The sequence below is a fragment of the Sinocyclocheilus rhinocerous genome, unplaced genomic scaffold, assembly GCF_001515625.1.
Source record: "Sinocyclocheilus rhinocerous isolate Xijiao unplaced genomic scaffold, SAMN03320098_v1.1 scaffold1290, whole genome shotgun sequence".
Classification (NCBI taxonomy): domain Eukaryota; kingdom Metazoa; phylum Chordata; class Actinopteri; order Cypriniformes; family Cyprinidae; genus Sinocyclocheilus; species Sinocyclocheilus rhinocerous.
The window spans coordinates 28,360-42,134 of NW_015652269.1; the positions used below are offsets into that span (position 1 = coordinate 28,360).

At 37.4% G+C, this 13,775-nt stretch overlaps 1 protein-coding gene across 1 annotated transcript; it reads right to left on the bottom strand.

Annotated features, from left to right (window-relative positions):
• Positions 1-1,366: 1,366 nt before the first annotated feature.
• LOC107714263 (non-structural maintenance of chromosomes element 3 homolog) lies at positions 1,367-11,700 on the bottom strand. Its single transcript, XM_016520075.1, has 11 exons — positions 11,570-11,700; positions 11,270-11,332; positions 10,742-10,855; positions 9,272-9,335; positions 9,034-9,113; positions 8,855-8,949; positions 8,465-8,544; positions 8,327-8,369; positions 8,174-8,236; positions 7,646-7,760; positions 1,367-1,556 (listed from the first exon to the last, which is right to left on the bottom strand). Exons 2-11 carry the CDS (start codon positions 11,318-11,320, stop codon positions 1,476-1,478), a joined length of 786 nt encoding a protein of 261 aa, XP_016375561.1. The 5' UTR covers positions 11,321-11,332; positions 11,570-11,700; the 3' UTR covers positions 1,367-1,475.
• Between the last annotated feature and the right edge of the window lie 2,075 nt (positions 11,701-13,775).

Here is a 13,775-nt window from a genome sequence, read left to right on the forward strand (position 1 = left end):
TTGTTAAACCATGGTAACCACAAATTAACCATGGTTTTTGCTACACTAACCATAGTTTAACCATGGGATTTGTAGTAAAAATAAATACAAATGGTAATCCAAATTTACCACAAAAAAACATGGTTACTGTACTTTTACTATAATAAAAGCATGGTTAATTTTTGTAATGGAAAAACATGACTCGTGTTCAGTATTAGGATTTTTCTATAAAGATATTGTAGTGATTGTAGTGACTAATTTTGACATGTAGGCAATTTAGAAATAGAGAGCTTTGTTATAGTTTTGTTAAATCTTGAGTATTAAAGTCATGAGAGAGATAGATATCAGGGCAAAATAAAGAGACTGAAAAGAAAAATGGAAGTGAAGGTGCAGTTCAGGAGAGAACTTTTAATTATTTAGCATTTAGCAAGGATTTAAACCTTTTTTATGTGAGGTCCATACAAAAAATAGGGTTGTCCATGTTTCAGAATTTGTTGTGGGTGTATGTGTGAGAGATTTTCCGGCCTGAATTTTTTTTCCGTCCGCCCCTCGTGGAAATTAATATATAATTTTTATATAAAATATGAGTACATGAACACATAAACATAATCTCTAGAACTGCTCTGAGTTACTTCATGAGCATTTTACTTATTTTGAGAAAACTATCGTCATATCATATACAAAGAGACACCAATGTTTCAGGAGTTTAGTACACAGAATAGGACACATGCTTATTAGATAACCGTATTTGAGTTGATGTATATGCTTTTATTTATTATTATTTTTTAATTAACTATTTATTTTCCAAACCATTGTTAGATGCAGTGTTTCCTGTAGTTATGCAAAGATTTCTTATCTATTAACTTTTTCTTATGATTTTATATCTGCATTGAACTTAAGATCAATCTCAAAGTAAAAGTCGGTACTAAAGTCTGATTTTGTGGTGGATGTGTTCAAATTTGATCATCTTAATTCAAGTGAGGAAGGATTTTGAAAGTCTGACAGTGTTGAGCACTACTGTAAGGTTAACCCTGCATGGCGTAAATGTTTGAAAATGATTAACAGTTGCAAATAAACATTCATTAGAAATGTAGAAAAGTAATCAAAAAGTAATCAAAAGTAATCAGTTACATTACTTTAATAAAGTAATTGAAAAAGTTACACTACTATTACATTTTAAATAGTGTAACTTGTAATCTGTAACCTATTACATTTCCAAAGTAACCTTCCCAACACTGCTTCTACACCATAACAGACTTCTGTAAGAGAACACTGTCAACAAGAGAATTGTAAAATAACTTTATTTACAAACACAAGAAATATTGCAATTAAAATGAAAAATTACAAGTCTAAAATATATTTAGACAAAACAATGGAACTCCAAAAAACTGTTCAGTATTAAAGCATGTTTTTGTTTGAACACTGAACCTCAGTTCAGGGTTTAAGGAGGTCTATTTAAATATGGCTAATACCCGTAAATGCACATCACAAGGTGTTCATGATCTCTGGCTGCTGGTCTCAGCGGTACTGGCCTCTCTGAACTGCTGTGTCCAGCTCTGAGGATCCTGACCAAAAAGCTGCGAGAGAAAAGAACCATGCCAACACTGTTACTGACTAGAACTAGGAACAGGGAATTTAGGTGCTCAAGTGAAAGGCATTACACTTATGAATAAAAAATTATGGCTGTTTAACAGTCATTGTAGGTGTAAATCTCATGAACATTGTCAAGAACATGTAAGGGTCTACTTTTTCAAACTCCTCTTAGGTTGTTCATCCAATCTTCACCAAATTATGCACAAAGCAACTATAAGACTATGCTGTCAAAAGAATTTAGTGAACTGCCCTGCATGTTTACATTACATTACATTTAGACATTTAGCAGACGCTTTTATCCAAAGCGACTTACAAATGAGGACAATGGAAGCAATCAAAATAAAAAAAATAGCAATGATATGCAAGTGCTATAACAAGTCCGTAGCCATAGATGGCTATAACAAGTCCAGGCCATAGATGGAAATGGTGCATCCCAAAACACTATGTTTGAGAAGTCATCAACTCGATCTAAGGTATAATGCTGGAATGGCAGTTAACTTAACGCAGTACACGTAGCAAGTTTTTTTTAAATCATATGATAAATAAAAAGAAAACAGACAGAATACAGCAAGCTAGTGTTATAGGCCTTTTTTACTTTTGTTAATTGTATAATAAATAAAAAGAAATCAAATAGATAGCATGCAAAAAGATTAGAGAAGCAAGTGTTATTTATTTTATTTTTTTTAAAGAAAACAAGCAGTTAGTAAATAGATTGTAAGTCTAAAAGGGGAAAGTGTTTATTTTTTATAAAGAATAGAATTAGAATGGAGAGTGCTAGAGTTAGAGGGTCAAATAAAGATGGAAAAGATGTGTTTTTAGCCGATTCTTGAAGATGTGCATGTGCAAAAGAACAATAACAAGACAGCATGTGCTGAAGTAAACAGAGACATGTCTCAGGTTACGTATGTATCCATGGTTCCCTGAGTAGGGAACGAGAGGACGCAGTGTCTCGTTCCCTACTCAGGGAACCATTGTTACATATGTAACCTGAGACATTCCCTTTCAAGGGAACTTCGAACTGCATCCTCTAGGAGTCGCTATGGCCATAGATGGAAATGGTGCATCCCAAAACACTATGTTTGAGAAGCCATCAACTCGATCTAAGGTATAATGCTGGAACGGCTAGCAGTAAATCTCTAGCTGAGGGAGCAAACATCCAGCTCTCAACGAGAGGGGGCTCGACCTACAGCACGATCGTTAGAAATCAGAAGGGTAAGCGTACTGCAAGCTAGCCAAAAAACTCAGCGCATCAGAGAGGCGGAGAAAGGGCCTAGTTCGCCTGATGCTGCTGGTTCCAGGTGCTCTGGGAAAACAGAGAACTCAACTCTTACGTGAGAGGATAACACCTAATTCAGAAAGGAGTAGCGTGCTCATAGGTAACCCTTTGATAAAAGGGGAGCACTGCTCAGCACTACCACGAGAACAGCCCATGGAGCGAGGAATCCAACTCCTCAGAGAGAATTAAACGCTCGAAAGAAAACACCATGCTCACAATAACCCTCAATGGTGAGGGGAGCGATGCTTCCAGAGTGTGTCGACAGAGACACACACTAGTTGAGTGGAGCCTAAGGTACCGGGGTCTAAACCAGCTCAGAGAAAGGGAACGAGGCTAATAACGCGGAACCCTTACCATACAGGATTTCAGAAAAGTGGCTGAGTCGTTGGAAACGCAGGTGAAATCGCTGTCGGATAAAGTGGATGATTTGGAGTGTAGAAGTCGGAGGAATAATCTCAGATTGGTCGGTCTTCCAGAGAAGGAGGAGGGAACGGATGCATGTGATTTTTTGGAAAAGTGGCTGCCAGAGATTTTAGAGATGGATCCATCCAACACTTCACTAATCATAGAGAGAGCACATCGGATACCCAGCTCTAGTCAGGGCCGTAGAAGGCAGGATGGTAAAGTGCCACCGAGAACAATAGTCATGAAGTTCCTTAATTTCAAGCAGAAAGAGCAGGTACTGAAGGCTGCTAGGTCGAAGGGATCCATTATATATAAGGATCACAATCTCAGTTTTTTCCCTGATGTATCGGCTGAGGTCCACAGAAAGCAGAGGAGCTACGATGCAGTTCGAAAAAGATTACGTGAAAAGGGAATAAATCGGCACAGAATAATTTTTCCGGCTCGGCTGCTTCTCATGCACGGAGACTGTACGATGACATTTAATAGCCCAGAAGAAGTCGAGAATTACCTGCAACACAAAGATGGCTAGCAACTTGTGGAGTAGTAGCCTATGTAAATGGAATTTCTCAAGAAGCGAACAAGTATTGGTCGAGAAGTTTAGTTTATATTTTTTGTTAAAGTGCCCACAAATTTTTTTTTTTTTAAATAATTAATACTACGGAGAAAACTGATTGATACAAACACAGGCCTACAGTATGACCAGTTGAAGACGTATTGGATAAATGGACATGTTTGATGAACAGAAGAGGGCACTATTTTGTTTTGTGAACTGCAAAACTACAGAAAAATGTAGGTTGATTTTGATACAGGCTGATTATTTGTATAATAATTTTTTCATTATGTATTTAGTTTAATTGTTATTTCTAAGATACACAAGTATTATTAGCTCTACAAGTTTTCAGTGCAAATTGTGACGAAATAGCATTATAAAGGCGAAATTATATTTTGGTTAAGAATATCTTTAAATGTGGGTAATAAGTAATAATGGGGGTTGAAATAACACAAATAATAATTTATAGAGTCTAATAGGTTTGCACAGTAGTGTGTGTGGGGAAACACCATTCGAGAAGCTAATCGAGGGGGAGGGGTTACTGATATAGGGGTTATCGGTAAAATGTAGGGATTGAGCGGGGTGAATCAGTGTTATGTGATAAGTTTTTGTGTTAATTTTTGTATAGCTTCCTGTTACTTGACAATTAGGAGTACTTTAAGGCAATATTTGACGTAATAATGTCACAAGTAGGTAGAATTAACTTTCTATCGTGGAATTGCAGAGGATTGGGTAAATTAAAGAAGATTAAACAGGTGATACAGAGAATTAAGCAATTGCATGCAACAGTGGTGTTCTTACAAGAGACGCACATGACAAAGGAAGAGGTTGTGAAAATAGAAAGGCGGTGGCATGGGCAAGTTTTCTCAGCATGCTTTACAACACAAGCCAGGGGAGTTATAACTTTGATACATAAATCTGTGCCTTTTCAAGTGCAGGATATAATTAAGGATTCAGCTGGTAGATTTGTAATAATTCAAGGGGTGCTGTTGACAGAGAGAATAAATTTAGTGAACATATATGGTCCTAACAAAGATGACCCCAGGTTTTATAGTAATATATTTCTATTAGTTGCTTCACTACAAGGACAAAATATTATAGCAGGGGATATAAACTGCACCCTTGATCCAAAAATGGATCGTTCTACTGGCATCGATACTAGTCAGTTATACTCTAGGAAGCGGATACAGCATTTTATGAAAGAGCTTGACCTAGTGGATATATGGAGACATCTTAATCCGACTGTAATTTCTTATTCTTGTTATTCTGCAACACACCAAACTTACTCCCGAATTGATTATTTTTTTATCTCAGCCCAAATACTGTATAAGATCATATATACTGTGTTACTGTCAATATCATAATATTGTTTTTTCTGACCACGCAGCAGTATCTTTGATATACATTGATACAGACTTGGTTAGAAACCCTCCAAAATGGCGCTTTCAAACAGGGTGGTTGGAAGATCCATCATTTGTTGACTTTTTAGGTAAACAAATAGATATTTACTTTGAAACAAACCTATCTGAAACGTCGGCGGGGGTTCGTTGGGAGGCATTTAAAGCTTTTTTGCGGGGACAAATTATCAGTTTTTGTAGTTCAAAAAAGAAAAAATCTCAACAAGAATTGAAAACATTGGATATGAAGATTAAAAAGCTGGAAAATGAGATTTATCAGAAAGGTTTGGTGTCTTCAGATTTGCATAAGCAACTCTTGTTGCTTCGTTCAAAGTACAATACATTATCAGCAAATAAAATGGCTACAAAGCTATTGAAATTGAAACAGACTTTTTATGAAACAAATTTAATGAAAATATCATAGACATATGTCCTAAATGTAATTTATTTAAAGGTACTTTCTTTCATTGTGTATGGGAGTGTGAAGAAATCTTGAAGTTTTGGAAGGGAGTGCAAAATTCGATAAGTAAAATAATTAATGTTACTTACATATTCCCCTTGAACCAAATGTTTTTATATTAAATTTGTATCCTAATAACTTTAAATTGAGAAAAACAGAACATATATTTTTGTTTATATGTGTACTCTACAAGCTAAACGTCTCATAGCTCTTCACTGGAAAAAGGTAGAGGCACCAAGTATAGGGAGATGGTTAAAGGAGTTGGCAACAAACATGTCATTGGAGAAAATAACATATATTATTAAGGGCAGATATAAGGCTTTTGAGGATGCTTGGAAACCCTTTATGATTTTCTTGGAAGGAGAAAATAATGGAGATGTATTTGATGGGATATTTGAAGACATATAATAGAGGGTTGACTGTGTATATATACATATTTATATTTATTTATTTACCTTTTCTGGTTGATTATTTGTTTGTGAATGTATTGTGTGTTTGTTGTAAGTTTGTGTTAACATAGCATGTTAGTGTTGTTGAATTTTGCTATGTAAATATAAAAGCAATAAAAAAAAAAAAGTTCATCATACACAGGGCAGGAGGATTGGGAAGTCTCAGCCTCAGCTTCTTCGCCCTCCTCAGACATTTCCTGCTCTTCCTGGGCTGAACCCAGCAGAGCACTGGCCCCTGGATCAGACAATGTTAATGAAATAACATCATCCTCCAGCGGCTCTCTCTCGTCCACAGCTGACGAGCGCGAGCTTTGCTAGTGCTCGCCATAATGAATGAATAGAGAGCGCTGTTACCACGGAAATGTGAAGACAAAGAGTCATAGTCATGTGTTCTTCCGGCGCCTATTTATACTATAGTCGCACCGGTAGTGATGTCATGGCTGTCGCCGGCCAACGTGTTGTTGGTGTTTTTTCAACGTATGCTTCAGACACGGGTCACGACGAGGCGTTCCCCCATAGCTACCCCTAGAGGACGCAGTTCGAAGTTCCCTTGAAAGAGAACTGAAGTTCATTAAAAAAGTGATGTGCTGCAAAAGCCAGAGAATTCGTGAGCAGGTGAAGGACGAAGATGAGTGCAAAGTTTTTAAATATTTTTAATTTGAACCCTTAAGTTTAGCTTGTATAGAGCTGTCACTATATTAAACCGTAAGACAACACCTCACTGTCTCTCCACTAATCACTCTGTGAATATGACAGAAAGCTGCAGAGATAGTCAAAAAACTCCCAGTTGTAAAATCTTTGGAGTGACTCCCGTCAGCACAAAATTATGATGAATGTTAAAGCAGGGGTGTCCAATCCTGCTCCTGGAGGGCCGGTGTCCTGCAGTTTTTAGCTCCAACCCAAATTAAACACAGCTGAACCTGCTAAACAAGGTCTTACTAGACACTAGAAACTTCCAGGCAGGTGTGTTAAGGCAAGCTGGAGCTAAACTCTGCAGAACAGGTCCCTCCAGGACTGAGTTTGGACACCCCTGATCTAGAGTACGTCGATACGACTGTTCAGACTGAGGATGCATTGCAAAACATCTTTCCTGTATCAGATTTAAGACCACATATGGAAAATCAGAATAAAAAAAAAGATCAGATTCCATGTGATTTGTGCTGTTCACACGGTCATGAAAAACAAATTTTCCTGCAGTCTGAGCGTAGCCTTAAAGACTCGTATTATATTTGAAAAGAGCCGCTGTATAACTGTATTGTTTGCACGAGTCGTTTGTGCTTAGACCCTGACAATGATGAATATGATATCTCTGTTTTGCATTTATTTATCAAATGTGCACATTAAAGAAGAGACTACACTTCAAAAGGTAAGAACATGCTAGATAATAGCTGGATTATTAGTATATTAATCAAGGGTGGTTGTGTGGGTTTGTAATCAAAGATTGATCAATGCACATTTAATTACATTTATAATGACTGTAACTGAAAGGTTGGTTAATTTTATTGGTGAATGCAACAGAAATAAAAATGCACAAACCTCTCCAACAAACTCCAGTAGCTTAAGTTTGGACATCTCCTTCTCTGCCCGCAGACCCCAGCGAAACTCATACTCCACCGGCTCTGTGTGAGGGATCTTCACATACTCTAAATATCTAAATCAGACATATGAAAAACTAAATGCTTTTAGTACAAAAAAACAAAAAACAAAAAAAGAGGTTCAGTGGTCCAAGAAGCATGTCAGGAGTCATCTGATGAAGGACATGAATCTTTCGGTCTTCATTCCACTAGACCCCTTCATTGTCTATGGTGTGATATAAACCACCTGTCCATGGTCTAAAGAACAGCAGCTCTGAACACACCAAATCTGCTGGGACCCAAACCCACAACCTCTGAGTGCATCAGTCGCTGTTCTTACAGCCTAATCTAACACAGCGTAAACCATTTGTGAGCTATACAAATAAACTTGAATTATTCAAAGTCAGGGCATGGATCAAAACAGCAGGTGTTACACTGCACTGGTTATAGAAAGCCAATCATTTTGTTTCTGAAAGACACTTTCACTTACTTCTGCCGTACAAACTCATCTGTGACCACCTTCTTTACATCACCAAACTCGTCATGCTTTTCCCTGTGAGAAGACAGAGGTATCAGAAGTGAAAAATAAATAAATAAATAAAAAGCAAAATTAGTTTTTTTCAAAAGGATCTAGTGCACAAACCCTGGATCCACCCGCAGCTTCTTGAGTGTATTCCACACCAGATCTACAGCATTCATGGGCAACACATTAATAACAAACCACCCACAGAAACTGATCAGTAACGGCGTAACATGACTGTGTGCATGGCGCACCACTCACTCTCTTTAATGACACCGCCCTTCATGAAGATGACACTCAGAATGACAAACAGCAGGCCTGACTTTGGGTTTCCAGGACGCCTGTGTGAACAGAAGAAACAATATACCCAAGACAGCAAAACTACTGCAGGTGTGAATCTCACAAAAACAATTACTGATTCATATTTCAGCCCCAAGTTAGTCAGTCAGTCTGTCTATTATCTCAGAATCGGTCAAGAATGGTCCCAGTCGCCAAAAATGAATATGCGCATTTATTATATATGAAACAGGCGTAAGCAATAGAGAAACAACCTCTTAACAGCACACTGTCGTTAAACAAACTCAGACTAGACAAAATAAGCAGACTGGGAGCGTGTTATAGTAGAGTGTAACCAAAGTGTGTGTTACTTACATGCTCACTGGCTCTCCATGAATGGGCTCCAGCTTATTGATCAGGATATAAATGTGGTTTTTGGGGTCAATCTCCACCAGCTTTAATCCAAACACCTGCATCAAACACAGAAGTTCACCTCTGTTCAAATTCACATCTATAAAAGGCAGTTTAGTCACCGTATGCTCCATCTGTTGTACCTGATCAAATTTGCGGCAAACTCTGTTCATGATTTCTGTATAGATGGCTTTGTATTCCTTTATTACATGTTTGCCAATATCTGCAGAAATCAGTCAGAAGAGAGTGAACAATGTATTAAATATATATATATATATACAACATAAATATAATTTTCTATTATGAATAATTATTTATCTATAAAGCAGTGATATAATAGGGATCTAATGAAGAGTAATTCATTGACCATAGAAGACAAACCTGCTCTTCGAATGGGTATTTTTTTTTGGTCTTTAATTAAGATGAACTGGACCACCTCTGCCACCTTGGCATAAAAACAGAGAAATATGTTAAAATATCCAATGTAAGAGTAAATCAAACCAAAGGAGAAGAAGTAGGTGCAGTCAGTGCAGATTAAAACACAAGTAAGCTCTGAAAAGAGAACGTTGGGTCGTTGTTACTGTGTTAGATGTTTATAATTAGCTTGTGTTCTTAAAGGAACAGTTCACCCAAAAATAATTTCCTTACCCCAAGGACATCCAAGATGTATTAGACTTTCTTTTTGGTTTTCGCAAGAGGTTGTGAACTAAATTGACTACAGTGAGCATTTGTAAAAAAGTAGATATTTTTCTGGAAATGCCTGATTGTTTTGCTAGAGAAGACCCTTATTTGTTGGCTGGGTTCATGTGGATTACTTTGAAGTTTCCCAAGAAATGGATTTTGGGCTGCCAAAAACAGTCTAGGCTGAGCCCCGTTTACTTGCATTAAAAGGAGAAAAACCCTGGAATGTTTTCCTCTGTTCAGCTAAAGAAAGAAAGGCACATAAATCTTGGATGGCCTTGGATGGTGAGTAAATAATCATGAAAATTTTATTTTTGGGTGAACTATTCCCTTACATCATGCTAATATAAACATTCAAGCAATTTTCAGACATTCAAGATGATTGTGCGAAGAGAACTCAAACCAGTACTCCGCTACCCAGACTAACTAGATTTGGGCTAAGGCTGTTTGTCAGTGTCTGGCTCCAACCCTGATTGGTGGCAGAGAGACTGTAAATTCTGAATGCATCTTATAAATGCAAATTTTGTCACTCTTCTGGAGCACACTAACTTATAGATAAGCATAAGGCTAACATATTTATATTAAAAGCTAAAAAACTTCAATTTTGTTTGTTTGTGTACTCTAATTACGTTAGCAGTACTAAACAGTTTTACCAACTTGAAATGTTTGAGTTTAGGATGTTCAGTGTTCATTCAGACTCTGTTGAAGTACTCAAGTACTCTTCCACTGCAATAATCTTAAACACCCAACCCTCTACGGACACCTTGGCAATTGAATTGCCATTGGCTAGTAATAAACGCACTAAGGATTAATGAGCTGCTGGATTTTCATGAATATTAATCAGGTTGTGTCGCTCTAACTGATTTGCTGAAATCAAAACAGGGACGATAATAGGTGAGCACCAGCCAATGAGATTGCCGTTTCCGCATTAGTTCCGCCCACTACCGGAAAACTCCGCAGTTCTTAAAAGCTGAAGAATTCCAAAGGATCGCCGTTATTTTGCTTCATCTACAAGATCAACCCCTGCCCTGTGCATCTACTTTTACAGAGAGCTGAACCACAACTTTTCTGTTAGACCAGCACAGATCTTTAATTACCAGACAATGCTTTCTCATGCAGAGTACAGTATATGATAAATCAGAACTGAATGTAATAAATAATTCACAGTACCTTGCGGTCGATCTGGACAGGCGTGAAGTGCTCTCGGGCTCTCTGGACCTGTGATGATGTTATCTGGCTGAAATGAGCATCCTCGTCATCCTCATCCAGACACACCTGAGAGCGCTGCAGTCCACACACACACACACACACACACACACAATCACACACAGATCCACACACAGCCACACACACACAGCCACACACAGACACACACACATAGACACACACACACAATCACACACAGCCACAGCCACCCACACACACACACACAAGTCTGATGAATTATTACCAAAACAAAGAAAACATAACATTTCCTTTTTGCTTTGCTTATTTTACTGCGCTTTTGTATAAATATTATTTGAAAGCAAGTTCAACACTTTGAGAACATCTTTCCATAATAATACATCGGTTCAAATGTGATCGCTCTCACTGATGTTTGGAATTACTTAATCATATAGTTTCATCATTCATAACTTTAAAACAAGTAACGTTAACTGTTATATTTTATTTAAGCCGTTTGTAAATGTGTTTTCTTACTCTCTGAGTTTTGTTCTGAGAAGCTGAAACCGCTTTCTTCCTCTGAGACATAGCGATCGATCTCTAAAGAATAATAAACACACGAAACAGACACAAAATGTGAAGACATAAATTACATAACACTAAATCCATGAACGCTATTTTTGTGTCTTGCGTTCGTAACATCGTCGTTTGGGATGTTACGAACGCAAGACACAAAAATATATTCATCAGGACCAAAAACAAAGCTAATGTTAATGCTTTATCTGAGTAAATTACAACAACAATAATGCAGGATGAGATGTTTAAAACTGTTTTTACCTGTTAATAGCGCAATTTCCCGGTTATTTCTTCTGCTGCTGATGAATGGCGCTCGGCTAACAGCGGAACATCGCACACCGCCCCCTGCAGGACAAGTCCAGTGTTGCCAACTGCTTTCAATTGAACTGTACGGGGAGGCTGCAGACCTGGAGCAGGCAGATCTACGGCCCAGGCAGTTTCACGCCCCTGTTGTTCCTGATGCGTTCAGTAGGGGGAGGAGGATACACGGCTAAATTATTAAACCGACGCTCGAAACTTCATTAATAACCGTCCCGTCCATAGACATTGACTAATTGAGAGTTTTTTTTGTGTGAATTTAAATATAAACATTACATTAAGATATCAGATGATCTGCACTACGAATTAAAATATCTGTAAATATTCACTGTTGATACATAGCCTACAGAAGACAACTGAATTAGTGTTTTTGAAAAACGCAATACATTAACATTACACATTTAATTAGTGAATTAAAAAATTAATAATACACATATTTGGATCAAATGGACAATGTAATGATACATGATCTACTGTAGCCTAATTATATTCACTGTAGGTTTTCATATATACAGGAGATGGAGTGATATATATGTTGTTGTGAATTTATATATAAAGATACATTCAGATATTAACCATATATGCCCATCAGACATACAGTGTAATCATATGGACCATCAATGAAATATTTAATATTTATTTATGCTTCAATATTCACTACTGGTTGTTATACAGCTACAGCAGTGTCCTACAAAGCATTTTATAAAGACAAACACAATTCACCCTTTTCTAAAATTCCAACGGCCATTTAGCCATCTGAGAAGAAAGAGACAACATTTTTGTGTACAAAAATATTATTTATTAACACCATTTATTAAAAACATGATTAATAATTACAATATTCTTATGAGCTACACCATGTAAATCTTACACATAACAGATAATGATCTGGGCCGGTGGCTTGTGTTCATGCAGGGAACACAAGGGCATCCTTCATGAAAGCATTATCCTAAAAAAAACACAAATAACACCAGTAAAGAATACCTATTATTTTACTTCTGACTTATGGTAGATGTCAAATAGTATGATTTATGCATTCAATACTGTTACGTCTGGAGACGTAATCTTTATTGTTATGATTTATCAGAAAAGCTGTGTTTTCTTTAATGTGTCTTTTTTCCCCGTCCGTTAACCCTTTGGCTCCTCCTACTCAATCTGTCTGGCAGGTAGCTGATTGCCCCCAGCTGTAGCTGCTTACCAGTTAAGAGTGAGCCAGCATAAAAGCACAGCAGCAACTACCAAAGTTTGAGAAAACGTTCCCCCAAGAGCTTTCTCCAGAGCACTGTCTTTGTCCTGCCCAGCATGTTGCTTACAAACTTGTTTGGTTTATTTGGAAGTTGTAGGGAGGTGGGTGCCATTTTTGTTGAATCCTGTTTTCTCCTGTTTTGGGGCCAGGAAGGGAGTTAGGATACAAACCTGTTGTTTTTCTTTTCTTTATTGGATTAGTTAGAGGCTTAAATGATCTAGTTAGATTGTTTTGTTTGTTATTTTGGCCTTGCCCTCTCCTGAAATTATTGCTTCCCTTTTTAATTCTTTTTTTCTTATTTTTAATATACCTTTTGTATTTGTTCCATGAGCTGTCAAATAAAAACCTTTATGGTAGTTTGTGGTGCTGTGACAGGACTCAGACTAGCACTCTTTAAATTATTTGTTGCTTTGCGTCCGCTTATACCCCTAGACTCATGCGGGTCGTAACAAATTGGGGGCTCGTCCATTCGTTTAATCATTTCGTGGAACATATTAGTTTGGTTCTTTGTTTGATAACCTGACTTTTGTTGTCATAGTTATCATAAGTTTCTTGGCCGCTTAGAACTTGTGCGGGTGAGGAAGCGTGTATGTTATAATTGAATTATGGAATTTGATTTGGTCAAGTTTACTTTGTCTCCGACAGTGGAAGAGTTTGACAGTTGTAGAAAAAAAGATCTGATTGTGATTGCAGAGTTTAATATTCCTGTCAACAAGGAGGCAAAGAAACAAGGCATCAAAGATGAGTTGTACCGAAAGCTTGTCCAAGCAGGTATTTTGCCAGTAGATTCTAACGTTGGCGGGGAAGCTGCATCGGAAGAGTCTATTTCCTTTCATGGTAAAGGAGGAAATTTGAGTTCTGATCTTTTGGTTGCGCTTCGTTTAAAAGAATTGGATCTCGAGC